The sequence below is a fragment of the Eublepharis macularius genome, chromosome 4, assembly GCF_028583425.1.
Source record: "Eublepharis macularius isolate TG4126 chromosome 4, MPM_Emac_v1.0, whole genome shotgun sequence".
NCBI classification, from domain to species: domain Eukaryota; kingdom Metazoa; phylum Chordata; class Lepidosauria; order Squamata; family Eublepharidae; genus Eublepharis; species Eublepharis macularius.
Genome location: NC_072793.1, coordinates 48,073,486 through 48,100,904, shown reverse-complemented (window position 1 = coordinate 48,100,904; position 27,419 = coordinate 48,073,486). Strand labels below are relative to the sequence as shown.

Below are 27,419 nucleotides of genomic sequence, written 5' to 3'. Positions count from 1 at the left end.
TTGTCCACTCATTTTGAAACTCCTGCATCTTACCTTCACTGCTATGATATGCCCAGTCTTCTTGAAACGCATTTTCCACACCTGTCCACATGTTCCACTGCCAATCTCGCCCAGGTTTTCTAGGTCATTGATTTCTGCTTGGTATCTCTGCGAAGAGATGAACATGTACTAGTCAGAGGGAAAGAGAAGTTACCAGTAAATTCCTTAGTGAAAAGACTGGTCATCTTTTAAGGTAATCAACAATTAATCAGACAAGTTGTTGCATCGCTCTTATTTTTGCCTGTTAACTTGCACCGTGAAGCTATGCTGGCATGCCAACCTTTCCGTCTGCGCCACAATCAAGCAAGAATGAAGGCTAGAGATGTTAACAGTGCTCTATCCAGCTTGAAACATAGATTGTGGCATCTCAGATCCATGAGCTATCATGTTGACCACCACCAAACACAACCTATCTTAAGCAAAGCAACACATCCATTGATTCAGTCATGCCATTGCTCTTAAGGTGCTAAACCAAGTCAACTTACCTGTCCTCCAATGGTCAAGTAACCCGTCTGCTTCATAATTTCCTGCAGTTTCTGATCGATCTCTATACTAAAGAGAAAGACAACGGGTAATATAATACAGAGCAGATGTCATCTACAACATGGGAATATCAACCCTACTTCTCTACTAGAGCCAACTCTTTATCCATTGAGGATTTCAAACTTCGATTCTAGACAATTCTCTACATTATATTTAACCAGATCTTCACACAGATTTTCTAGATGCTGTGGGAATTCAAAACTAGTAGCTTCAAATGACAAAAAATATGAACCCTAAATGTTTCCTATCTATAAATAAGAATATTGCAGGTTAAATGTTTCTGCTGCATTATGAATTTGAAATAAGCAACAGTTCTTCTACCATTTTTCATGGCTATTATTACCAACTAGCAACCAAGCCCATTGAGAAAACCACGGGCTCTAGCAAACTGCCTGTGGCCTTCCCTGGCATCCGGAGGTCTGGGCCACCATAGTGGGCCTTATTGGGCCTCCAGAGGGATGGGCCTTCCCACCAGGCCTTCCCGCTGCCAAGCTGGGCCTTCCCAGGCCTCCAGAGCGCTGAGCTGCCGTGGCAGGCCTTCCCAGGCCTCCAGAGGGTCGCACTGCCATTGTTTCCCATTGCCACACCAGGCCTTCCCTCTGCTGTACTGGGTCTTCCCAGGCCTCCGGAGGCTCCAAGGAGGCCGCTGTGGCAGTGGGAAGGCAAGCTGTATTGTTGACAACTCACTTTTTATTTCCACAGAGAGGCCTGCGAGTGCACCTGCACTGGGATAAAAAGTGAGTTGTCACCAATATGGCTTGCCTTTTATATAGTAGGATATTCCCACTACTGTATACTTATGAGAATGCTACAAATCCCTCATTTAGTAGGCAAAATTGGCATGGTATACAAACTGTAGAGATAATAGATCTGATGGCCTAATACTGATACTGCATTTCATATAGTTTCAGGTGGGTAGCTGTGTTGGTCTTCAGTAAAAAAAGAAAAAAATGAATCCAGTAGCACCTTAAAGACCAACATACCCTGGAAATCTTGTTGATCTTTAAGGTGCTACTGGATTCAAATCTTGCATTTAATATAAATATTAAACTTCAGTTAACTAGAATTTCAGAGACATTATCTATGAACTCAAAATGGTATAAACTATGAGCCCATTTCCAAAACTCTATCAACTGCATCCAAAGAATGTAGGTCTCTTAGAATCAGGTATTAGAGAAGGCCTGATGCCTGGTGTGAAGCAGCTGATAGTGTATAGCAACATTTTTAAGCAATCTGATCAAAATGCATAAAGATCATTTGGTCCCTGAGAAAGCTATTCCTCGAGCTTTGTAAACATGTGGATTGTTAAGATCTTTTTGTATTGTTCATGAACCAGATGCTAACTAAACTGTCATGCATGATGGAGCCATCAATTTAACAGCCACTAAACAGAAAAGCTACAGAGGACAGTTCCTTGCTATGCTACTCTGCATAATTACAGGTCTGCCCAAGGGGAATAATTCAGCAGAGGCACCAGACAGGAACAACTGAGACCAACTCTGCTTACCTCTCCATGCTTCTGTGCATGAGGAAGGGTGGCTGAGGCAGACCCAGCATGTTACGAGGGCGGGATGGATGAGTGTGATGCTGAGGTGAGTTCTCCAAAGAGGAGGAGCGGCTGCTGCCATCATTGGCTAAGGGAAGCTGCAACGCTGTGGGAGAAGAAAAGAAAAAGTCCAACAGAGGCAGTAATGCTTGGAGGCCTGGTTTCAAGTTTTTGCAGCCTAAGTCCCCCATGCTTTTGGGGATGTACGTAGGGTTACTGCATAACCTCCACTACCAATTTCAAAAAAAAGTCTGCTGTATTTCTGACAGACCATTAGGTTATAACTGCTGTTCTCTTATCTACTCTTGATTACCACCACTTCTTTGGGGACGATGAACCCATCTGCAAGGAAGCCATAGCTTGACTGCATCACCATGGAGATGGGCTTACCTTAACAGAGACCCGCCCCTCTGTTGGTGTGAGGGTAGATATGCCTAGTGGTAACAGAAAGGAATTTTAAAGCTCAATTGAAAAGAGACTCCCCATTATATCACTGGTTGCCAAATAATCTCTACTGAGAAGATGCAGCCAGTTTCTTTCAGTGCAATTTCAAAATGACTTGATCAAAGCTTTCAAGTTCTAAAAACCTCTACTGAAGCCTCAAAACGGTCACAACATGGATACTACCACCAGCTACCAAAAGAGAGGCAGTACTCCTTGTCACCATGTTGTGCTCTTAAACTTTCAGATTATATACACTAACCTCCTATATATACACACTAACTGTAGGGACACTCTGCGGAGAGTGGGGAGGCAATTAATGTTTGGAATGTAATGTCCCTTCAACATCTCCCTCTGAAGGGATTCTGGCCCATATAAACCATGCAGCCAACATCACAGCTAGACAGGATGCCAGTACTATGCATGCTGTATTAACCCGTTGGAATCACAGGCAGGGGAGAGGCTTCATTTGTGTGTTGATGCTGGATGGATGGCACCAGTAAGAGCTTATATTTGAGGTCCACATAGATCCTGTTTGGACAATCTGTTTACAGGCTTGAAATTAAAGAGAACAAAGGACCAGGAAGCAAAGTGGTTCAGTTTAAAATGAAGCCCATTTTAAACAGCTTCTGAAAAGTCTTCTTGCCAAGAGCAGGACCTAGGGATGAAGCTGTATTCCTTGGTTGGTTTCCTGACCAAGGGAGAATTAGGCAAAGTAACAGTTCTGTAAGCTAGAGCCAGTAACACTCTTCCGACTTTGTCTAAAGGTGTTCAGACCTGGATCCTAGCAGAAACATTCTAAGGACAACCGCTTATCTTAAAGCAGACATAAATGCAAAAAGGGAATACCTGAGAACTGGATTAGGAAGCCACATTATACTGGGAGCATTACAGGCATGCCTGTACAGGCGGTTACATTGCCCAGGTCTTAGTAATAATGGTTAGCAGCTGAATAGTTAGATCCAGCACAATATACACAATAATTTTAAATCACTTAGTTTGTCTTTTATCTTTCCTGCTACCCTGTGACAGGTTATCAAAGTTGTTCTACTGAAAAGAACAGAAGGAAGGGAAAAGTACTCGGAAGAGGCAATAAATTGACATGCCAGAGTGCACAAATCCTAAGCCAATATCTTATGCTTCCTCCATGTAGTCCAGAAACCATGGAATGATATGATTGAGCTGAATGCAAAGTAAGAGCTGAGCTGTAACTCAAAGACCTGTAGCTCCAGCTGTAATTCAGTCATTCCCAAAATTTACATACATCAGTGCCCCTTTAATCAGCTAGTCTAACGGCAGTACTTGCCTATGTGTAAAATGAAAACATCCTCTCCCCCCTCCCCATACTTTTCTCCATAAACCTCAACAATGCTGAGGCCCTGTAGTGACCATGGCTCACCTTTATGATGAGGTTTCTCAACAGAAGGCATTAACAAAATGAATTTTTTCTATTCTTTTAAAGCTGCAGATAACTATTTGAAAAATGCAACTACTGCATCACTCAGCTATCATAGGGGTGATGGCACCTCTCATACAACTCCAGGCATCAGCATTTTTTCTAGTCCTTGGAAGTGTGATGAATTCATGTAGCAACCTTGATTCCAAAACAAATGCTCCAATTCTCAGCAAACGTCCACAATCTCCATGCTTCCACCCCCCCCCCATTCTAATCTAACATGATTGGAAAAGTAGGATTAGTTGTGGCAACCATGCATAACAGTCTAAAATGCCATGCATCATGCAAGCTAAAATCTGGGCTAAAATGCAGAGCTACAAAAAGCATGAACTAGTATAGTGGGAATTTTTTACTTTCTTTGAACATATGGTCCCCCCATGCAGTATTACAAACTGCTTTTGAAACTGTGGTATATTTATTGTATATATGTTTGTATGTAATGGAACAGTCTGCTCCCCCCCCCTAATATCTGCATGATTTAGTTTGGTCCTATTGGATGGAGCTCTAGTTTCAGTTTTCCAGTTTTGTACGTTAGCTGAAGTTGTTGGTTGCTGGAATTGTCTCCTTGCAAATAAGCAGTTGATGTTTTGAGTCAGCTTGTCTCTGCTGAATGGACCTGAGGACGAGTGCCTGAGTGAGTACTCTAACCTGGAAACGACAGTCAAAGGGAGACAATACAGAAACTTCTCATTTTAAAAAAAAAGTTTGCCCTGTAGCACAGGAGAGGAAGTTAGGCGTTCCTGTTTGAAAAAAACAGTTTGGAAGGTGGGTTTTCAGATCTACCTTCAGCGTCCTCTGGATCCTGGCTGTCAGTTTGAAAGATTATAAAAGGACAAAAATCTACAGTGTTCCTTAACATTGCTTTTGCTGATATGGTTTGAACCTGAACTTCTGACGGGGGAAAGATTTTGTTGACTATATCACAACTCTAGTTTTCTCCAAATGTTCTGTTCTGTGCAGGCCCAAAACCCAGCATGATGCAGAAAGTAGTACTAAATCCAAAAGACACCCCACTTCTGTCATATAACATCTTCATAATTCTTTCAATTGCCCTCAAAAATTAATAAACTGTATTATCCCATTACAGTTGGGGACCAGATGTGAGTGACTGGCCTACCAAAGGACTTTGAACCAAGGACTTACAACTTGGAGATTAACTGTTTTATCATGTCTGTTTCTCTAGTGCAGTGTGGCCCAAAGTAATGAGGACTGTATCAAAGAAAGGGGAGAAGTAGGGGGAGTACCTGGGGAATCAGTGCAACTTTTATGTACTGATAATCCCATCACCTGGAGGTAGTCATCCTTTAGGACTAGGATTGGACAGTGAAAGAAAGTTTGAATTTTATTGGATAGTTTGGATAAGTGTTGGAGTGACAGTGAGAAATGATTCTCCTGGGGCACAAAAGACTCAGTGTGCCTGATGGCTGTGCCTGGGGTGGCTGATTTTATGCTAAGGGTGGCTGGCAGGGCTATTATTAGTCCTAATCAATGAATTCCTTTAGCATCTTAAGTGGGGAGGCAATTCAGAGGATTGCCTCCAAGCAGACCTTTCCCACCTAATGGACTGCTTTCCTATCCACATTTGGGAGTGCCTAAGGTTGCTGGAATTTTACATAAGCAAGCTTTGAGTCCAGCAGCACCTTAAAGACCAACAAAGAGTTTCCAAGGTATAAGTGCTCAAGAGTCAAGCTCCCTTTGTCAGATATGAGCAGGAATTTTATAGTATTTGGGATTCGACAGGAACCCTGGCTTTCAGGCGATGTATGATTTCCTGAGTTTGGGAGAGGCCAAAGTTAAGGGGTATATGCACAACTTTTAGGGGGTTCCCATTTGGGGTTCTACCCAGGAAGTTATGGCGCAGATGATACCCAGATCTACTTCCCATTAACTGCTGCGTCTATGGAGGTCCTGAACAGGTGCACGGAGATGGCAATGGGATGGATGAGGGCTGATAAACTAAAGCTCAGTTCGGACAGGCCTGAAGTGCTGCTGCTCAGCAACAAAGCTGCTGGAAGCCTGTCCTGGCGGGGGCTGCACTCCCCCTGAAGGAACAGGACAGGTAAAACTCTTTATGAAATACAAGGGCTCTATAAAGAGCAACCGTTTTACCATTTAATAATCTGTTCTGAACTCTCCCATGAATTTGTCAGAGTTTTCTCCTACCACGGGTTCCTCAGATTTGGACTATTAGACAGGCAAGCATTTTGTACTTCTATGGAAGGTTGGAGCGAAGGTAGATGTTAGGGTGCTGCTTCCTGTGTGGTTCAACTTGGCCAGCTATAGGAAGAAATCAAAGTTATCTAGGGTTCGTAGACTCTGCCTCTACTGGCTTAAGCAAAATATGTAAGGTATCCTAATTATGGAACTGCTCATATGTCACCAAGAAACACAAAAGAAAACGCACAAACCAGCTTGTATGTCTTGCCTCAGATCAACTGTAATGGGTCTCTCCTAGATCTCTCAGAACTGCACAGCATAGCAGAATTGGAGGAACACACGAGAATGACTTGCACGCCTCTTACAGGCTTTTTATAATACGCAAAACAGTTCCCAGAATCAAAAGCAGAGCTAAGTCTTTGAACAGTAAGAAAGGGTACATCGTGTGAGCATACACACATCTTACTTAGTTTCACAATCCTTAACACAGCTCTGAACTTTCAAAATGAAACCCTAAGTAAGCCATTATTCATTTACTTCATTTGTACACCCCAATGGTGTACAATGGTGATTTGAAGTGGCTTACAATGTTCTCCTCTCCTCCATTTTATCCTCAGAACAACCCAGTGAGGTTGGGCTGAGACTGTGTGACTAGCCCAAGATCAGCCAGCAAGCTTGTATGGCAGAGTGAGAATTCAACCTGGGTTTCCCAGATCCTAGTCTGACAACCACTGTACCACACTGGCTCGTTTTTCCAAAAGCAAAGCAGCTCAGATCACCTTCTTGGGTCGAAGCTTGTGCTTTCTTCATAAATCATTCCAGAATAGACATATACTGAGAACTAGTCACACTTGGTGGCACAGTAAAGCGACTTTGCGACTCAGGATTTCAAATGGACTGCCCCGCACTGCATGGCTCCTTGCATCAGAAGCCTCTGGAGTGCAAAGATTTCTGCATGATATCAGATAGACATGCCCACCGTGAATGCAGAGGATACACTAAGCATGCTATGTAAAACAGCAGAGGGGGTGCTAAGCCCTCCATCCAAGACATTAATACAGAAATGGTAACGTTTGCATATCTAGTGTTCATTCTCCCTATCAATTCCCTACTAGCTCTCCCTTCACATTCAAGTAGTGTAATAATGCACGTTCAAACTCATTTCTGCAGTATATTTTACCACTCTATAGCCCTCAATCCAAGAAACATGAATGCTATTCTTCTCATTGATCATGCAAACTACCAGCCTCCATCTGCAGAGAGCCACAACTAAAGAAAAAAACATGCTGCAACAAAGGCCAGTCACTCTACCATATGACTGAAAAGGTTAAACCGGAGGGAAAAACAACACAGTGGGAAAGGACATTAAAAAAAAAAGCAGAAGCAGAGCAAAGAAGATAGTTTCCAGTAACGGGCATAAGCAGGTACTGCACACATAATGGAAATACAGGAAGAAGAAACAGCTGTCAAAGCTGGTGACACTGGGGTATATACTAGAAATATTTTAGATGAGCTAGCTCTGCTAGTTATGTGGCACCACCCCATTACTTACTCCACTCAAAGTGTACTCTGAATGACCAAGGCCAGATCTTCTGACAGACAGACCTGCAGGCAGAGCAGACCTGCACACTCCGTCCCTTCACAGATCAGTTGAGATTACTGTGAAGGTAACAGTAAAGCTAAGAGAACTACCCAGTTCCAGCATTGGGCATGCCCACGCAAGGCTTCTCTTTAAAGCAGCACAGTTTAATTACACTTGAAACCAGGTTTAATACACAAATATATTAGATACTGTAAAAACAGGACAAACAGGAGGCATAACAATTACAATGTTATGAATTTAAGATATGGGTATACTCCTGGAAATCAGTCATCTCCAAACTCAAAAAACTGGAAGGGTTTATATAACTAACTACTTGTGAAAAAGGCAAAGTGTGCTATACATTTTGAAATGGTTTAGTGTACCCTTGCTTCTTCCCATATAAACTTCCAATAAAGCAACTTCCAGTTTAGTGACACTAAGCTTGTCCACATGAAAGAAACAAGAATTTCATATGATGTTATGATTTCAGAAAGGTATCAGGTAAGCATACACAAAATAAGAGGATTAAAACTAGTTAGCCAATGGCCCATTCCGCACGGCACACTTTAAGCCGGCGATGCTGAGCATTCATGCTGATCAGTCCTGAAACGGCTTGGGGTCGCATCATTCTGCACTGCATGACCTCGAGGCGATTCGGAGTCTGTGGATGAGTTGAGATGTGTCTGTTTGGAGTCGCAATTTGTGGGGCTAGAGCTGACATCACTATTTTTTAAAAAAAAAATCACGTCATTATATTGCAATGTTGGAACCCATCCACCCTCCCATCTCTATATTGCTGACTGGGCTGTCCCATGCCCACTGGCAACTGATTGCAGAGGTCTAGGGGATTTTCATGCTTGTTCCACTCTCGTTTTATTTTTTTGTTAAAGCCAAGCCAGGAAAGGGTTAAAATGCTGCTGTTGCTTCATTCCTTCCTGGCAATTTCCCTGCCGCTTTGTTTTGCAAATGGCGGTGCAAAATGCTTGTTTTTTCCCCCTCTTTAGCATTAGGAGAAGCCTGAAACATGCAGGGTGGGAGGAGAAAGCAGCCATTTAACCTTTTCCTGGCTTTTAAAGCCAGCAGGGAATAAGCAGCAACTCGGGGTGTGCACCTGAAAACAATTCGGGATAATCTAAATCCAGAAGGGTGTTTAAAAGCTTCGGTATGCTCTGTAAAGATTCGGGAATCTTTATGGAGCACACCAAAGCTCAAAGCAATCCTTTTGTTCAGCTTGCAAGCGGCAAGAAAAGGATTGCTTTAAACTTCCCACCTGCTGCTTGCTTCCCCCAATGGAAGGGGGAGGAGTTTGAAAGCACCCTTTTTCATTGGTGAAGCAAGGGGGTGTGGTGTTTGAAAGTGCCCCTTTTCATACTGCTTGCAAGTGGCATGAAAAGGGCGCTTTAAGTTTCAAATGTCATGCCGCTTGCTTCCCCTGATGGGAGCGCCCTGCAATGCAAACAGCTAGAAAAGTGCTGCGGGAGTGGCTGCTGCCGCTTTGCTTGAAGCTTTCCAAAGTGATACAAATAGCTTCGGAAAGCTTTGCTTTGGGATTCCCGAATCAGTTCAGCAATGCTGGGGCTGATTTGGGAACCTCGAATCTTTACATATCAGGTCTGAATCAGTTTAAAAACCCAAATCGGAAACCTGAAGTGCGCATCCCTAGAAGCAATGTTCGGACTCATTCCTGGTTTTGAAAAAAAAAGTAAGAGTGCGCATACCCAGGAGGAAGGAAGTGAATGGAGAAGCAGCCTTATGACCCTTACCTCACTTAGTGATAAAAATGGCGGAAAAGGAGTTCAGAGAGCTGAGAACGGTAGGAGTGATTACCGGCAGACAGATCAATCAGTTCCTGGGGAAAATTAAGAGGGGGGCACGAGAAGCAGAAAACAATGTTGCACTTACCTGCAACTACTGTTCATTAAGTTCTTCTGTGCAGGCACACATGGGACTGCGCACGCGCAGGCCTGCCAACCGGAGAAGTTTTTATCACTTCCATAAAGCTCCACTAGAGGTCCACTTCTCCCAGTCACATCTCAGCCGGTTTTCCCACCTAAACGGTCACATGACTATGTGGGAGGAGCAACCCCTTCCCTCAGTTCTCCAGAGTCGCTGCAGTCTTACACTGGACCTTGCCAGAGAGTTCATAGTGCGGCAGGAGGGAGAGATGTGTGCCTGCACAGAAGAACTCGATGAACAATAGTTACAGGTAAGTGCAACCTTGTTTTCCTCTTCGTTCTTCTGTGCAATCTCACATGGGAGATTACCAAGATACACACTCACAAGGAGGTCGGGTGAATCTCTCTAAATCACAATTTACTAACATTACACTTAATCATTATACATAATAAACGTCGCATTAAAAAGTTTACAAATGTACAGACAAATGGGAGATATGCCAATAAAGATTAAGAACTTGTAACAACTTAAAATTGCAGTGTTTACTCTCCCTTTCTCTTTCTTTTATTCTTTTTAAAAAATAAAAACAAAGACTACAATATTGCTCTAATTATCGCCATGCCTATGTGATGTGAACCTCTACAGCATCATGTCAAATAAAGGCGTCTGACTATGACCAGGTAGATATCTTGTAGATTCTTTTTTTAAAAAATGAGTGCAAAACTGCCACATGCTGTGTGAAATTGATGCCTAAAACGCAACGCCCACCGCAGGCACACAATGATGGTCAAGGAACTGCCCTACAAACGTGAAATAAAGGTATCTCTTGCAGAAAACAATGAGAAGGTAGCTGATCATCGGCTCCAATGAGCTTTGCATCAGGGTGAGAGCGTTTTTTTTCTAGTTTTGAGGAAGCCTTGGTTCCGAGGATGACACAGAACCAAGGTCTTGGATCCAAAGGGTCTCGATTCTGAGCAAAAACTTGGATCTGGAGGAAAGATCTCTGATCCAAAGTAAGTCTCAGATCCGAGGAAGGTCTTGGATCCAAAGGATCTCAACTCCAAGAAAGGTCTCAGATCCAAAAGAGGTTTCGGAGCATGGTACTTTTCACCCTTGGGTCCTACTTCACTGATCCAGCCCAAGATGGGCTTCATGGCAGGCGACTCACTGCCAGAGTATCAGAGCCCGGTGGACTCCTTTTAGCAGCAGACAACTGTCTGGGGGTCACAGCTCCTTGAAAGCCTCCTAGTAGCAGATGCCTGAGCTTCCTGAACACCCATCAGTGACAGACAACAGCCCGGGGGTCTAAGCTTCCTGGATGTCCATTAGCGGCAGACAATTTCGCTGCCTGCGGCTGTAGCTTGCTGGATTATTTATGTCTCAGATTAATAGATGCTCCACCGCGGCAGTTGACAAAGCTGCCAGCGGAAAAGAGCCTGTCAGAATTATTCCTTAATGTAGGCCATCTTAGTACTATAGCCAGCGTACCTCATGAAACAATACAGTCTGAAGTAATCTGAGTGGCAGTTATGATGTGCAAAAGTCAAACTAGCCAGTTAAAAATCTCAAAACACACAATATGTAAGCATGAGTGAAGATAATCCAAAATTAATTAATTTTCTCTTCAAACAAAACGTTCAATGTTAAAAATTAATAGAGCTCTTGAGCGAGGTTCTTCTCATCACGGCAGCTAAGAACTGAGGGAAAGGGTTGCTCCTCTCACATAGTCACATAACCGTTTAGCTGGGAAAACAGGCTGAGATGTGACTGGGAGAAGCAGTCCCCTAGTAGAGCTTTATGGAAGCGATAATAACTTCTTCAGTTGGCAGGCCTGGACTGCACAGAAGAACGAAGATGAACAGGAGTTTTTGATTCTGTACGGACATAACATACAGCAGCAGTGACTGGGCAGCAGCTTAAAAAACTGGGAATGTGTGCAAGGGGGAAAATAGGGAAAAGACAGACAAAAACTGTTTCTGTTCTCTATGACTCCCTTGATTCCCTTGCATGAGCAGAACTCTAGAGAACATGGGAAGTAAAATTGATTCTGAAATGCTGTAAAATGAGAAAACACCAATGAATGGGAAATTAATTCCATGTTGTTTCCAGAAAAACAGCTAAAAAAATAAGTCTTGCCAACATGTTATTAAATGAATGACGTCTATCTACACAACAACAGTGCATTGCAGGAACAAAGATTCAAGGAAATTCTAAAATTGATGGGAACCGGGTATCTGAAGCAGGACTGCCTAATGTTAAACGTCCTTAAAATCTGAGATTCAGGGCACATGTTCTGAATATGTCTGCATTAGGATTCAAAGCGCTCAAAATGGATAGATCCCTTAAAACTTTCTCCATGTTCTACAAAAATGGCAGTAAAAAGGCTGAAAATGGGGCAGGAAAATGACTTCTTACTTCTGGCAGAGGAGAGTTCTGGACACAAATTAGATTATATATCAACAACAATATATTAAAAGTTAATTTGGTACTGGATTCTAATCTCTGTTGTCTTATTTGAAAGGAACACTTCTAAGAAATAAAGTAATATTGCCATCCTGCATATTAGCATTAACTAAACCAGTTAATGTCCAATAATGACTAAGGTAGTGTCAGTATCAAAAGATTTTATTATTTCTTCATTTTTATCGCATGCTCCTTCAAGGAGTTCAGGGCAGCACACATACCCCTTCTCCTATTTATTCTGACATCAAAGAATGTAATTTAGCCCAGGTCCACATAGAAATATCTGATCCAAACTGGCCACTAAACATTACCGCTCACTGTCTATTAAGATTATAGTGGTGGATAGAAAGGTGCCATTCCTCTTTCAAAGGAGGAGCTCGTAATTTCCCATTTAAGCTGCTTCCCACCCTGGTTCAAAGGGCATATTGACCCTCAGGAATAGCTTTTGCACCGGGGGCTGCAAGAGACAGGGATAGATAAGACTGTGAGGTGTAGTGGATAGTGTATCAGAGTAGGATCTGGTGACCCAGCCCAAGATCCGCACTCTGCCATGGAAGCTTCCTGGATGACCTTGGGCCAGTCATGCAGTCTCAGCCTAACCAACTGACAGGATTGTTTTGAGGATAAAAATGGAAGAGAGAATGATGTAAGCTACTTTAAGTTCCCATGGGGGAGAAAGGTGGGATATAAGTAAATAAATAAGGAATTGTTCCATGAGTGAGCTCTACTCACAGTTCTTTGGAACCAACTATGGGCTTTATCTGTGAGTTCGTTGTCTTTTTGAGTAAAACTAAAATGACCATTTGAGACCAACGAAGAGCATTTCAGCAGCCAAGACAAATGAACAATTATTATATTCACTCACCGGTTGCTGAGAATTCAAATTGTGGCTTGAAACTGTGTGCATTTGCTGCTTTTTATGGAATGTGTTTTGGAGACATATGCTTTCCTCCTAAGCTTTCATGATATTTACAATATTGTTATAGTATCAGGAAAAGAAATGGAGCAGAAAATTGTTCATTTTTTTTTCTCTGTAAAAATGTCCATCTTAAAAGATGTGCAGTTTCATAAAATTAACAACAACGAAAGAATGCCATTGCCTTTACAATATTAGGCAAGCTTGGCAGTTTCAAAGTTGTAATTAATGTTTTTCAGGTGATTATCCCAAGGAATTGAGAGTTTTACAGCTTTTACAGGGAATACAATGACAAATACATATATAATCATACAAATAAAAATCAAGTTATGAATTGACCTGATGGACTTTGCAAATCAAAGCTAAAATTCTTACTGATATGTCTTCTCTTACATGATAGAAGGAATATTGTCTTCACCAATCTGTAATAGAACTACAGAACTACATTGGTGTCCCAATGACTTCCCTGAAGGAGTTAAGTTCTGTTGAAATAGGTGGCATGTTCATACCATATGAAACGTTAAAATTAGAGTGACAACAGTTTTCAGTGCCTGTGGCTTTTTTCCCCTAATGCAATAAAGGAATCACATACCATTCTTACATTTTTGCAAGGGTTATTCCAGTAAGCTTTGAATTTGTTGGAATTTAACATTTAAACTACACCTGATTTGGCATTTTTTGCCTAATAAAATATATCAGTTCAAGTGGTTGTTACTGGGACATAAAATTAACATGAGGTGCTCCATAAATTTCTTTATTAAACACAAGTCAAAATAAAAATGCTAAATCAGTTCATTAAATGGTTTTCCAGAAAATTTTCCAATTCTAATTTTTCCAAAAAAACCCCACATCACTGACATTAAAGTGAAATGTGCAAGAAAATTTAGGTTTGAAGAAGAGTGGACGCCAAAGAACACTTATAAACCAGAAAGCAGCTAAGGCTACATTTCATGTTTTCTTTTTGTATTTCTTTTTGACCACTTATTTTAAACAAGAATTGGGTAGGAGACAACAAACAACAAAACTGAAAGAAGCATAGAGCATCCTGTCTCATTACACCGTTTTTAATCTAAAATGTTTTAACCTATAATGACTGAAACGGACATAATATGATAATTCCTAAAACCTCTGGGCATCTGGAAGATTAGTATTTGGTCTGCCTCTCCCATTAGCAGTTATAGCCTTTTCTCCACAGCCACAGCCCAGTTTCTCATGGCATCACCCCACAGAACAGAGTGATGGAGCATGCAATTTCTGCTATAAGGCTAGCAGAGTCTTTATATAATTCAGGAATCTCAAATTATAGCTAAAAATTCAATACTATTAAAGGGATTATATAAATCAAGACAACGGCAACCTGTTTCATAACCTGCTTTACCTTCATTACAATTTGAAAATTTTATTCCCCATGCTGTGTCACTGGGATGGGCCAGGGCGTATCAAATGAAAATGTGCCATACTCTTACCTAACTTGATGTTTAAAGCCCCAATAACCTTGATCAGTAGTCACTGAGAGCTCTGATGCATGTGCTCTTCTGAACACAGGAATACCAGCAGTTCACACAACATTTAATGGGAATATACAAATTGTGTAAAATTTCAGGAGATCTGCCCATTAAATTAAAGAAATGGCAGCATGGTACATATTTTAAAGCAAAAAATGAAATGGGATTTGCCTTGCGCCAACTCTTTCTATAAACGAATGTTTCATTAATTAGATGCAAGAAATGGGAAATCAGTTTTAAAGCCATTCTTGAACCAAATTAAGGGGCATTAGTCCACTATAACAATATTATAAATAATGGCACTCTCCTCCCCCTCTAAAGCTTATTACCTGGGTGGGTAGATATTTCAACAAATAACTTCCATAGCTTCCTAATACTATTTACTCCAGACTTTTCCCAGAAAAAAAAGGGCTTGCGGCTGTTGTGGTCTTGTGATCCAGAGGTCAAGCTAAGCAGGTGAAGACTAAGGTGACATCTGAATTAAAAAGCTAACTGAAGCAAACACATGGTACTAACGAACATCTGCAGAGGGGTAGGAGTACTGGCCTACAGAAACAGTAACATGAGAAATGGGGGCCTCTGTGAGTGCTCTGGTACTTTTCCTGCCATGAAGCACAGAGATAGTTTTGTTTCAACCCTAGCAACTGCATTCCAACTCCTTAAAAATACTTGTGAAATTTTTAACCCAAAACATACTATTGTCTGTTCCAAATGATACTGCAGACACAGTTTCCCCTAAAGGATGGCAGAATTGCAATGCTTTGTGAGGCAGCTCAAATCTATCGTGTTGCTTGCATCCCACCTAAAGACACTTAGATAACAAGAACTAGTAAAGTATTTTCTTATTCTGTATCTGTTTTGCTTTCCAAATAGGAAGCTGTTGGACAAAGGCAGTTTCTCTCACAACGGGCTACCAAAAAAGTGCCTTGGACCCATATGACAAACTCTGAGCAGCCCCCAAATTTCAATGTCCCTTGATTAGGTGGCTAGTCCTGCAGAGCTTGTTATACCACAATTTTGTGGACTGAGCTAACTTTCCTATACCCCTACTTCCAGTCACGTTATCTTTTTAGAATATATGTCTGGAGTACAGTAGGTAAGGATTTATGATGGACAGCTCTAATAGGGTGGTACACCATGTAACAGTATGCAGTTAGAGAAAAATATACTGTTGGAATATTATGTTGTTTTTTAGAAGCTCATGAATTCCCATGTTCCAAGTAGGGGTGTGCGGTTCGTATATCCAATTCGGGAAAAACTCCCGAATCGAACCCAATCCGTAAAGATTCGGGATTTCCGGAAACTTTACGGCATGCTGGCCCCAATTTGGAAATCCCGAATCAAAGCTTTCCAAAGCATTCAGAATGCCTTGGAAAGCTACGGGGCTTAGTTTAAAAGTTGCAAGCAGCGGCGGGGCCCTTTAAACACCAACAAAAACAACCACTTACCTTGGCCCCACAGTCGGCTGTGGCTCCAGCCCTCCCTGCCACCTGCAGGGCCGTGGAGCGGTGGAGGAGGCACTGTGGCAGGAGGCGGTGTGGCGGAGGAGGACCCAGCTGGCCCCAGGCTGCCGCCGAGTTCTGTAGCGACAACACGCCGCTGCGGCTACCGTTGAGCAATGCTGCAGCGGTGGCCACCGCCAAGCAGCAGCAATGCCGCCACCGCTGAGCAATGCTGCTGTGGCTGTTGCTGCTGAAACCAAGTGATGTTGCTGAGGCGGCTGCCGCTGAGGCCGAGTGGCGCCGCTGCATCAGCCACTGCCGAGGCCAAGCAACGCTGCCGCGGCAGAGTGACAAAGACGTCGAGCGCCGTGGCTGCCGCCGAGCGACGACACTCAGCTGATCCCCCTCCCCCTCCAGCACAAGGTAAGTGGGGGGGGGTTGGGGGTGGGGGACTTGCTTCAGTATGCTCCGAATATTTACAGAGCATACAGAAGCGAGTAAAATATCATAATTCCGAAGCGGCTTGCCGCTTTGGAATTATGGTATTCCTGAATTTCCCCCGAAGTGACCTGGCCCGAAGTGACCTGGCCCTGCACACTCCTAGTTCCAAGTCTGTCATGACATTAGTAAGGATCAGACCAAGATACCCCTAGATTCCCTTTCCAGTTCTGGGAATTTTTAAAACTACTGATTAAAAAGTGAGTTTTGTAATACAAAGTAGTCTGATAAAACAGGAGAAACTGCAATGTTTTTATTCTCAAAAGGACTTATTTTCCATTCTGTGAAATATCTGAATTGCTCTGGAATTCATGCTGCAAGCCATCATGTCTCCTTGAATACATTCATCTTAAGAGGCACAGAAGTGCATTACTTAAAAGAATCACTCTCCTGCATCTCCTCTTGCATGACTTTTACCCACATGGAAAATGGGCAGTAACCCATTGTAATCTTAAAGAGACTCAATGGTCTTACCAAGGGAAAGCTAGAGAATAACCAGATTTCAATGAAAGGGAAGGTTTTAGACCAGGACTAACCATAGTGTCCTCCATGGAAGATTTTAAATTGATTTTTAGGAGGCAAAGAATGCCAGCATGCTTTTTTTTCTTTTTGAGACTAGAATAGTGTATTTTACATATGCAACTGCCAATTTCAGTATCATCCAAGGCTTTTCCACCCAACTTAACAGGATGTAGTATTATTATTCAGCTTTAAACCTCACAATAAAGAAACACTTTTGAACGTTTCTCTCTAACCACACAACTATAAATATTTTTTAAAGTGAACACTAAAATCTCCCCATTCATTCACTCAAAACCAAGAGAAATTAACTACAATTAAAATAAGCCATAAAGAGCATAAGAATTAAAACATATGACTTTTACCCATGTGGAAAAAGGGCAGTGGAACAGAGAAAGGACTTTATGACATACACCCTCAAATTAACAGAATAATCTCACCCACGAGATGCTCTGGTACCTTCATGAGGCTTGGTCAGCCTTTAGTTTTCTGTCTTTCAGATAGATGCAATAAGTCTGGAAAGTCAGAAGCAACTATATATTCAAATCTAACAGCCATACAATCAATCTGCTAGCTGCTTAAAGAAAAAAGTGCTAGTGTAATAACTGTTTTTACAATAGAGGGGTAAGAAAATTCTGCTGGATGACATCTGCAAAGAACTAGTGACATAGAACTAGTAAGCTTTGGTAAAATGGCTAGTGAAAGGCCTGGAAATTACTGGAAGATAATCTGGAAATTACTGGAAGATAAACTAATTAAACCAATTCCAATGACTACACAAAATGGCAAGCTGTTCTCTCTGCATTTCCTAGTCTTGAAGATAAGGGTTTAAGAAACCCAAACATGGCTGCTATGTTATAACTCACGGTTACAGTAATCCAGGGCAGAAGTTTAAGAAGCTCATTTACAACAGCCAAAGAGAACATTCAATAAGCCAGGGTAGCACCTAAAATCGACAGTGCGACCCCTTTCCTAACATACTGTGGTATATGATCTTTAAGTGCTGGTTTGCACATTACCTGCTTAATTCAGGAGTCTCCGTGAGAGACACGAATAGTGCAACATAGTTAAGAACACAGAATCAATCTAACAGTAAACAGATCAGGGAGAGTTCCCTATACCAGGGAGAGAAAATTCTAGCACCACACAAGAGACACTACTAGGAGAACAGGAACCAGTTTTCAATTCTGCTACAGGAACCCACAATTCAAGGGTGAGTATGACACAATATCTGCACTGTGGGTCTCTTAGTAATTGTTTATTAAAAGTTCAATTATAAAATAAAGTTAAAACATCATCTTAACTTGTAAACTATAAAACCGTTATACAGCAATTAAGTTGTATTACATGCATGTGCAAAATCTAATAAAACATCTTTTAAAATCTTTAATTACAGAGCTGCAGATACCTTCCAGGATTTCCAAACAATTGTATTATCTGTTGAGGATTTCCTTAATGTGAGAAATGGATAAATGTAGTCATTTGCACCACAACCAGCTTATGACTACTTAGAAATGTATACAATAAAAGTCCTGAGTGACGTATGTCCAGAATATGATCTGAAAGTGTCTCATTTAGTTCCATCTCTGAAACTAAAAAGGTTTTGAACCAGGTAATACCTAGGCAGGAGTCTGCCAAAAAATCTTATGGATACTGAACTGAGTTCTTTTGAAAAAGACAAGTATACAAAAGTACCAAATACATACCTATTTGTTGCTTGCTGAGATTCTATCAGGTGCTAAAGACTTCATTAATTTTAGGACTGTCTATGTCAACTCTCCCTATCAGAAACCCTACAGTAATTTGAGTTCTGACTAATTCAAAGGAGAATAACAAAAATTTCTGTAAGTTACCATTAACTAAGATGATGTTCTTGTCCTCCTGCCCTAAAAAAAAGACATTCAACAGCCCCAACTGTTTACTGCTGGGATCTATTCCAGAGGCAATTAATCTTCACCTGTGAGATATTAATTTTGCTACATGCAGTTTGATATTTCTAAATTGCCTTTCCACTCAAAAGCATCTAAAATAACATACAATATAAATTTCTTCCACATTCTACAAGAGATGTATGCATAGAGTGGGAGGAGGGTGCAGCTATTCAACGTGCTACAGAAGCTTGATCATTTCAGGGTTACCAGTCTTCATAAAATGCTTTGACATTATCAGGAAAGAAAGGTGCTAAGCAACTACTGCAGCTGTGGACAATCAGAATATGTTCTCATGCAAGGCCTTACATTCTGCATTGCCTAGCCAGCCTTGGTGAGTTAGACTAGATCAGTAATAAAGGAGAATATCAAAGTGGGAAAAGAAGCAAGGTCAGACACACACTTGGAGGAGAGCAGACAAGTGGCAGTTCTATGCAGTTGAAGAAAGCATTAAGTAAATGATGCAAGAAATCCAAGCTGCGATGATAAAAAGTTCTGGTACCTGCACGTTGGGATGGAGCGGGAGCAGGGCTTAGAGTGATCACAATAACTGGATTGGGAAAAGGAAGAAAAAAAACACGATAAATCACAACAGAAGCAATCAAGTCATCAAAATGAAAATAAATCATATTCAAATCAATTCCAGGGTAAGGAGTGGAAGTGGCGAGAAACCAACAAAGGGGACAGACAAGGTGAAAATGAGATGCATCAAACAGTGAAGGATCAGTTTCACAATTATGTCCTTACAGCTTCCAATATGAAGCTGCGTCCTTCTTCTCCATGCAAATTCTATGGACCCTGTTCCATTACGCTCTGTAGATCTCCACTCTGTTGTACAGCAACATTCCTACTGATGTCCTCTCATCTTTTCATAAGGCAGTGCCAATTCACTAGCATTTCACCAACACCCTAGTTCACTACTTCACAATCAAGGGGCATGATCATAGTCATGGCCAACTCATTTTTAGGAGTCAACATCAAAACTGCAAGAATTGCAAAGTAAAACTTGCAAAGATTGCAAAGTAACAAATACATATTTCAAATTTTAAACTCAACTTTATACATACCAATACTACACACTGAGTAAACATTTCAGCTCAGTGTTCAGGAAATCCATTAGTGATATTTCCTATCCTGATTTTGCTTTACAGTCTCCCAACATGAAGTTCATAGTCAAAACAAGCCATTAAGATAATCTTGTCTAACAGGAAGGCCACAGAATTTATGCTCCATTCCAAAACTCTATCCTAGATTGAATATGCCTAACCAGAATCTCCCTGGAAGACTGCTCAGACTAGAGATACCCACTCAGCAGTTCAGGAGCTATATGCAACTCTAACATGCCACCTGTGGCTCTTCTGAGCATCATGCCCTAACACAGTGCTTTCCTTGGTTTCAGCAAAGTGAGCATGAAACAGCCACTGCCTCAGAAACTGGAGACTGGTAAATGGTGATGCTCGGAGGTGTGAGTCTTGTGCCAGGGATGGAATTGAAGGAGCTGTCCTCTTCAGCTGTCCTTTGCAGCCTTTGCATTCTCATCCCAGCACCCAGGCAGCTTCCAGGAGGAAAGCATGCTGGCCAGACAAAAAAGTCAAACCACCACCATGGTAGCCACACAAGAAATGCGCAAGCTGGCCACAGTGTGGGGGGGTACCCCCCCTTCCTCCATAGCCAGCTGGTACTCCTTTGGGTGCTTTGGTAATCTCATTCTTTAGCCTGAGCTGCTGTGTGTTATGCTGGGGAGAGAGAAAAAAGGCAGAGGGATGTGAAGGTGGACAGGCGTCTCGTGAAGAGAGGCTTTGCAATGCTACTGGCTGGGTCAAAGTAGGCTTCTGCAGTAGGAATCTTGAGCACCCTTTACTTGCCTTGCAGTAACACTAGTTTAGTCTATACTTACTAACACGGTACAGAGAGGCCCCTATTACTTTGCTTCCACACTGTGCGTAAAAGAATCATATATACTCACTTGACCACATACACAGGGAATGTATGGAGCCTGCACATTCTGACCATTTTTAATTTACATGCCTAGTCCAAGCTTTTATAGCTGTCTTCCAAACTCAGCATATGGAGCAAATCCTATACAAAACCAGCAAGATTACTGAGCCCCCAAAACATTGCACTCTGTAATACAGCAAAAACAGCACTTGGTATGCAATTCAGAACTGCATAAGTTAAAAGTCAACAATGGAGGGGCACGATGTCTCAAGTTATCTTCTGTGCAATGCCTTAGCTCAGGAAACAGCCATTTTCTGGAAGATAACTGCTTTCTTTTGGCAAGATCAAGTATATTGGTAATGTTCAAATTTCTCTTCCCTGCTTCTTTTAGTAATTCATTCCTACTGACTACCACTTCAGTTTTGTGACTTAAAAGCTACAATGCATGAGGAGCAGAGAGGAAAACACCCCTTTAAACTTGCTGTATCTTAATTTGATTAGCATGGCCAACAGTAAATCCAGCAACAATAATTTTCTAAGCTCTCTTTCTCAAGCTACCATTTTAACACATCTTTCACATCTCTTGTTATTCCTCTTCCCTTAGCTATCTGGAAAGGATGAAATACTCTCTATTTTTTAAAGTTATTTCTGGTTATTTTCTGCCATCAAACCGGAACTTCTGTCATAACAGATTTGAAAGTAGTTTTAACTGATTTTGGTGCAGGAAGCTACCATGAAACTGCCCCTAGGATCAGAACCTAGTACTACAATAGTTAAGAATCTTAAAACAATGAGGCAATAAACAAAACACATGTAGTAAAGCATGGCAATAATTCTTGGCATGCTTCCAAAAAGCTAGGAGACCCAGAATAGAATAATGCTGCTTCCAGAAGAGATCTATCAATTAATTACTAGTTTCTTTAACATATTTGCCTAGTACACGAGCATCCATTTAAGGTGAAGGGTAAAGATGTACAATACACATTCTTTTCCACCAGGTCCTGAATGTCTCTGACCAGATACACATCAAAAACAAAAGCCTCCTGCAGGCCATGGGAACGCTAAAAAGTCAACAGAAGGGCAAGAGAACTTACTCTATTTCCTACTGTGCAAATGGCCTCTATGAAAGGAAGAAAATCCTGACTGGGGAATTGACTAATACTGACCAGTCTTAGTATGGAATTCTTTGAATCTTCGCTTCTTACAGTCTCAATCCCATGTGGTACTCTGATAATCTTTGTTGAGCTGCATCTATCATCAATTCACAGAACCTGCTTAGAGTAACCTGCCCTGCTCATGTAACCTGCCTACTTTATACAGCATCAAAAAAGAGGCACTAGGTGCTGTAAGTAGGAAGGTGGTGAGAGACAATGTTGTGGATACAGGAAAATAAAAATCCTTCCTTTTGCCCTTGAAATTAAACAGATTCAAGGGACTTATAAAACTAGTATCTTCTGTTTGGCAATCTAGTTTTTTAAATATGCGTGGTCTTTTGATGCGCTGCCATTACCTATTCTGTATCTTTATTTTGTAGGACCGCTACTTCTACATTGACAGAATGCATGAACTGAAACAGAATGTGAGTTCTTTGCCTTGATTTACTGTGTAATGTTGGCCAACTGACAAAGCAGGTGGAGATTTTAACTATCCAACTGATATAATTTTATAAGCAATCTGAACAGCAGACTAAAGCAACTGCAAATCAGCCCTGTTCATGCGACCAGACATGTGGACATGGTTAAGGAGAATGAGAACATCTCCCTTACATTGTTTCTTGCAGATGGACCCTGACAGAAAGGACTTCTGCCCCAATGAACAGGGGAATATCTACTTTGGTAGAAAACAATTCCATAAACTAACTGAGCTCACCAATAGTAAAATTTCCTGTTTACTTACCAAACAACTCTTAGAAATGTAAAATTTCCAGAAATTTTAAAGCTATGAAAGAGAGACTCCCTGTTGTACCTCTCACTTGGTGCAACAGCTTGCCTGAGAGGGACAGAAAGCGCCCATCCTTTGATCATATTACAGGACATGCAAAACAGAATTACTCAGAAGGGCATCTCTGCAACCTGAACAAGACTGTAGCTATTTATAATTATACAGATGTTTTTGTTGCATCACTTTCCAAATGTGCAATTCTGGTTTATCATATTATACGGTTTTCCAGTACATTCTCTAATTTAGTGACCCAGCTTTTATTGCATTGTCTGTATGTTATTTGTTACACTGCTATATAGTGTTCTTGTTGCATTGTTTTCACTATCTAGTTCTAAGCCAAACAAGAAAAGAAGACTATAAAGTAAATAAATAAATAAAATTGGGGGGAAAGTTGAGATGCAATAATTACTTTCTTCTTAAACCTGAAACTTATTTTATTGCTTTAACAATATAAAATGCATCATTTATAACTTGAGATATAAAAATGAAGTATTTAGCAAACCTGTGACATTTAAAATACTAACAGAATTAGTTTGCTTACAAGCAAAATTGTGAATATACCCAATATTACAAAAAGTTAAAAGCTGGTGCACCCTAAACTACCTTAGCACATGTATCTTAGTATGAAAAAAGTTAAAAATAGAAAGTACAAACAATGTAGTAAACAAAAGGAAGCGTATTACTTGGACTGCTCGTGCAGTCACAGCAGGACTAGAAGAATATTTGGACTGCAGTTTAAACCTTTGAAGACTGGAAACACTGAACTATGTAGACATGGTAACAAATGTATCATAATTAATTAGTCACATCTAAACAATGAACACATCCTTCAAAATGCTGTATGGGCCTTGTTACTGTAGATGCAGAAATTATTTAATGTTGATTGTTTTACATGAAAATATTCATATTACACATTCTGAGTAAAAACTGATCTTAAAAGCATTTCACTCTTTCTAGAAGAGAACAAATTTCATGTGAGTTTTTTTCAGTGCGCCTCCAAATGTCCAATTTGTCCATTAGAAATCTGAATCCTTGGGGGAGGGGAGGGTTTTAAAATTATTATTCAGGCCTTCATATCCTCTTAATCAGCGTGCCAAACTGCCACATCTTGACAACAGTCTGTAACCTCCCCTCCACCCCACAAAATGAAGGTGTTTATTCTCCTTATACATGGATTCACTCCGGGGTGCCACTGGCCAGCTGCTTTACTGGAACCAAATTTCAGAACATCTAAAATCAAAGTAATCTCATACTGTTATTCTGAGGATGTCTAATTTTGACCGGAAAGTACAATACACATGAAAACTGTCGTGTGTGATAAAAATCAAAGATGAATGAATATGTCTAAATTTTACTTACCATTCATTTTTAAAAGACATTTAGTAACTTCTACTGTTATGATAACATTGATATTAATATTAATTGTTCTGCTTTGTTAGCAGATCTGTATAAGCTGTTAATTTTAATAAAACAATTTCCAAAACACAACATTTTATCATGTAAATTTGCTTCTGCAAGATATGCTCCTAGTACTGAGCGACAATTGCAGAAAGATACCAGAAAAATAGAGACAGTAACATATTTCATATGCTAATTTTACAGCATCCACTTAGGTCAAGCAAATGTCTACTCTGTGACTGGATTTCTTTTCTTCTTCCAGAAACTATCATTTACCATGCAATGGTAACTTCTCACCATTATTTTATCTGTTTTTTAAATTTTCATTGTAAGCTGCCTTGTGTAAACTGCCTTGAGTACCTTTGGAGGAAAGGCAGCTAATAAATATTTTAAATAAACTAAATACATAGAAACTAAGTATGAAGACATGGACTCCTTAAGTAATAGTATCAACTTTCTGATGCTGGAAAGGAACAGAACCTCTCAACACAAACATGATGTGAAAGCTTCAAGTTTGGGATGCAATGAGGTGTTCTTTTTATCAAACGCTGTATAGTCAAGACCAATCCACCATTCAGGGTCATGACTATCAAAGTCCTTCATGGCTTAGGTTCCTCACATCTGTGAAATTACCTTTCTCCCTGTGTTCTGCCTTGGCAACTTTGCTCATCTGAACAGAGCCTTCTACAGATACCACCCTGCTGTTGGGCTAAATCAACAACTGGCCATGCACACTCTTTCTCTGTGGTAGCCTCCACCTTGTGGAATGGCCTGCCTGAGGTCAGGAAAGCTCCCACTCTCCTGGCTTTCCACAAACGATGTAGGAGTGAATTATGCAGGAGGGTTTTTTACCCAGATTATAAGGCTGTGTCATAAGTAATAGTTCAGAGATACCCCTAGGTAAGGGACAGAGACTACCGACTAGGCCTACTGGGGACTGTCTGATGATGTAGATACTTTTCTACTAGGTAGTTCAACATTGCTAAAGATGTCATGTTAATTACACTTAAATTCAGAATGGTTTCATCTGTGTGTTCTGCTTTCTGCTAGTTTTTCATTTTTGCGGCTACCATACCCTATTGTATCTGTTTTCATTGAATGTCCTGTTGATCATGTCGTATTTTGCTCTGTGAATGTCCTAGCTATTTATTATATTGTATTCACTTGCAGTATTGTAATCCACCTTGGATCTCAGTGAGAAAAGTTGACTATATATAAACAATAACAACAACAGTAATATTCTGGCATCACACAAGGCTGGGATGTGCACAAATCTGGCTTGCTGCCACACTCATGCACCTCACTCCTCCACCCTTCCTTCGCATATGGAGAATCCTAGAGAGACACTAACACCAGCTACCCTAATATACAAATACACTCATGTGGGATAGCCAGAGGTGGTTTTCAGCTCACAAAGCCAGATTCTAAACCATTTGCAGAAATGCTCCTGTTCAACACATGATGCACCTGTTCTGATATGCCTGGGTTAGCAAGGTTGGTGCAGAAAGGTGCCGGAAAGTAGAAGAGAAGGCAGGAGACACAGAGCTGAGACATATTTCCAGAGGTGACAGGAGCCATACCATGGTGAGCTGATTTGTATTTCATTATACATATTTTAGCATTTGTTCAGCCATAACACAGTAATACACATTTTTGTCTAAAAAAACCTTTGTATCAAAAGGAATACACAAATTTGGGCATTAAGAGAAGAAATATGATTCTGTTGCTTCCTGTCGCCTTTATGTAAAACCCTTAGCAGAAATCATAAATAACTTTGGAATTAGGTGTCAGAAATATACTGATGACACCCAGCTCTCTCTCTCTGTCCAAATCTCCTGGCAATGCAGTAGAGGTCTTGAACTACTGCCTGATCACTGTTGTTAAATGGATAAAACAAAACAAATTAAAATTCTGATAAAATGGAAGTAATGCTAGTTGGGAAAGCTGAAGCCTTGAAGGACATTGTGTTTTCCACCACTGACAGCTGACCCTTGCTAACTTGCTTAAGAGGCAAGGAGTTATACTGGCCCCAGCACTACCGTTGGAGAAACAAGTGGATACAGTTGCAAATATGCTTTCTTCCAACTTTATCACGTCTGGAAGACGGCCCCCAACCTTGATTCCACCAATCTAGCTACCTGGATCCATGTTATGGTAACAGAGATTAGACTATTGTAATTCACTCTACATGGGTTCCGCCACTGAAGTCAACCTGAAGCCTCTAGCTGGTACGGAATGCCACAACTTGGTTGCCCACCACCTGCTGTGTTCAATTTAAAGCGATGCCTATCATGTATAAAGCCCTGCATGGCATTAGACCCTCATCCCTGCAGGACTCCTTCTCCTCCTTTGTTCAGCCTTTTCCCCCTATTTTTTTTTATTTTGAAATTTTCACAACAAAACAAGCAATACAACAGCTTATCTGACTAGCATAATTACAAACAGTGAGTAAATCTGATTAACAACACAAGCATTATGAAGTTTGCACGTATTATGCAAAAAGTAGGAAACCATTTTTTCAAGTTTTCAACAATTATATCAACCAAATGATCAAACAAGTTCAATACGACTTCTTCCTTTACTCAATATATTCATCCTCTAAGCATCTGAAGGACCCCAAGCTCAAGAGGATTCCCCCCACACCCATGTTCTGCCATGACAGCAGCATTCATGTAATCAGGGCCTTTTGCAGGTGCCACCCTACAAACAGACAAGATCAACAACCACTCGTACACCTGCTTTCATTGTTGTGGCTCCCACCTTGCAGAATAGTATGCCTGAGATAGTCTGGGAGGCTCCTGCACCCCTGTCATTCTGCAAACTATGCAAAATGGGCTTGTTCAGGAGAGCTTTTCTATAAAGGGCATATAACATAATAGTTCAGGAAAAACCCTTTACAAAGAGAAAGGGACTGTGGATTATACCACGGTGTACAAGATATATTGTTTCTTTGCTGCATATATTACCCCACTGTTGTTTTATTATTTTCTACTGCTGTGATAGCATTTTTCTTAATTATATCCACACTCTGCACTATGTCTAATATGCTATGCTGATTTGGATTTTGGTAATCTGTATTTATGTTATATATGGTCCACCTTTCTCACCGAGATTCAAAGTGGATTACACAGTGCGAGTCAGTACAGACAATATCAAAGACATTACAATAAATATATACTGGTATATTCATGCAAATTTGCAAAGATTTAAA

General features: G+C 40.9%; 1 protein-coding gene across 2 annotated transcripts in view; it reads right to left on the bottom strand.

Moving 5' to 3' along the window:
• MAP2K7 (mitogen-activated protein kinase kinase 7) overlaps positions 1-27,419 on the bottom strand; it is a 48,334-nt gene that overhangs the window by 17,468 nt on the left and 3,447 nt on the right. Inside the window, exons 2-5 of one of the 2 annotated variants that reach the window (XM_054976188.1) lie at positions 19,434-19,481; positions 2,090-2,234; positions 525-591; positions 34-147 (exon numbers count right to left, since the gene is read on the bottom strand). In XM_054976188.1, the coding sequence (XP_054832163.1) occupies positions 34-147; positions 525-591; positions 2,090-2,234; positions 19,434-19,481 (374 nt within the window). The remainder of the gene's footprint in view (positions 1-33; positions 148-524; positions 592-2,089; positions 2,235-19,433; positions 19,482-27,419) is intronic. The other variant, XM_054976189.1, reaches the window with a different exon arrangement.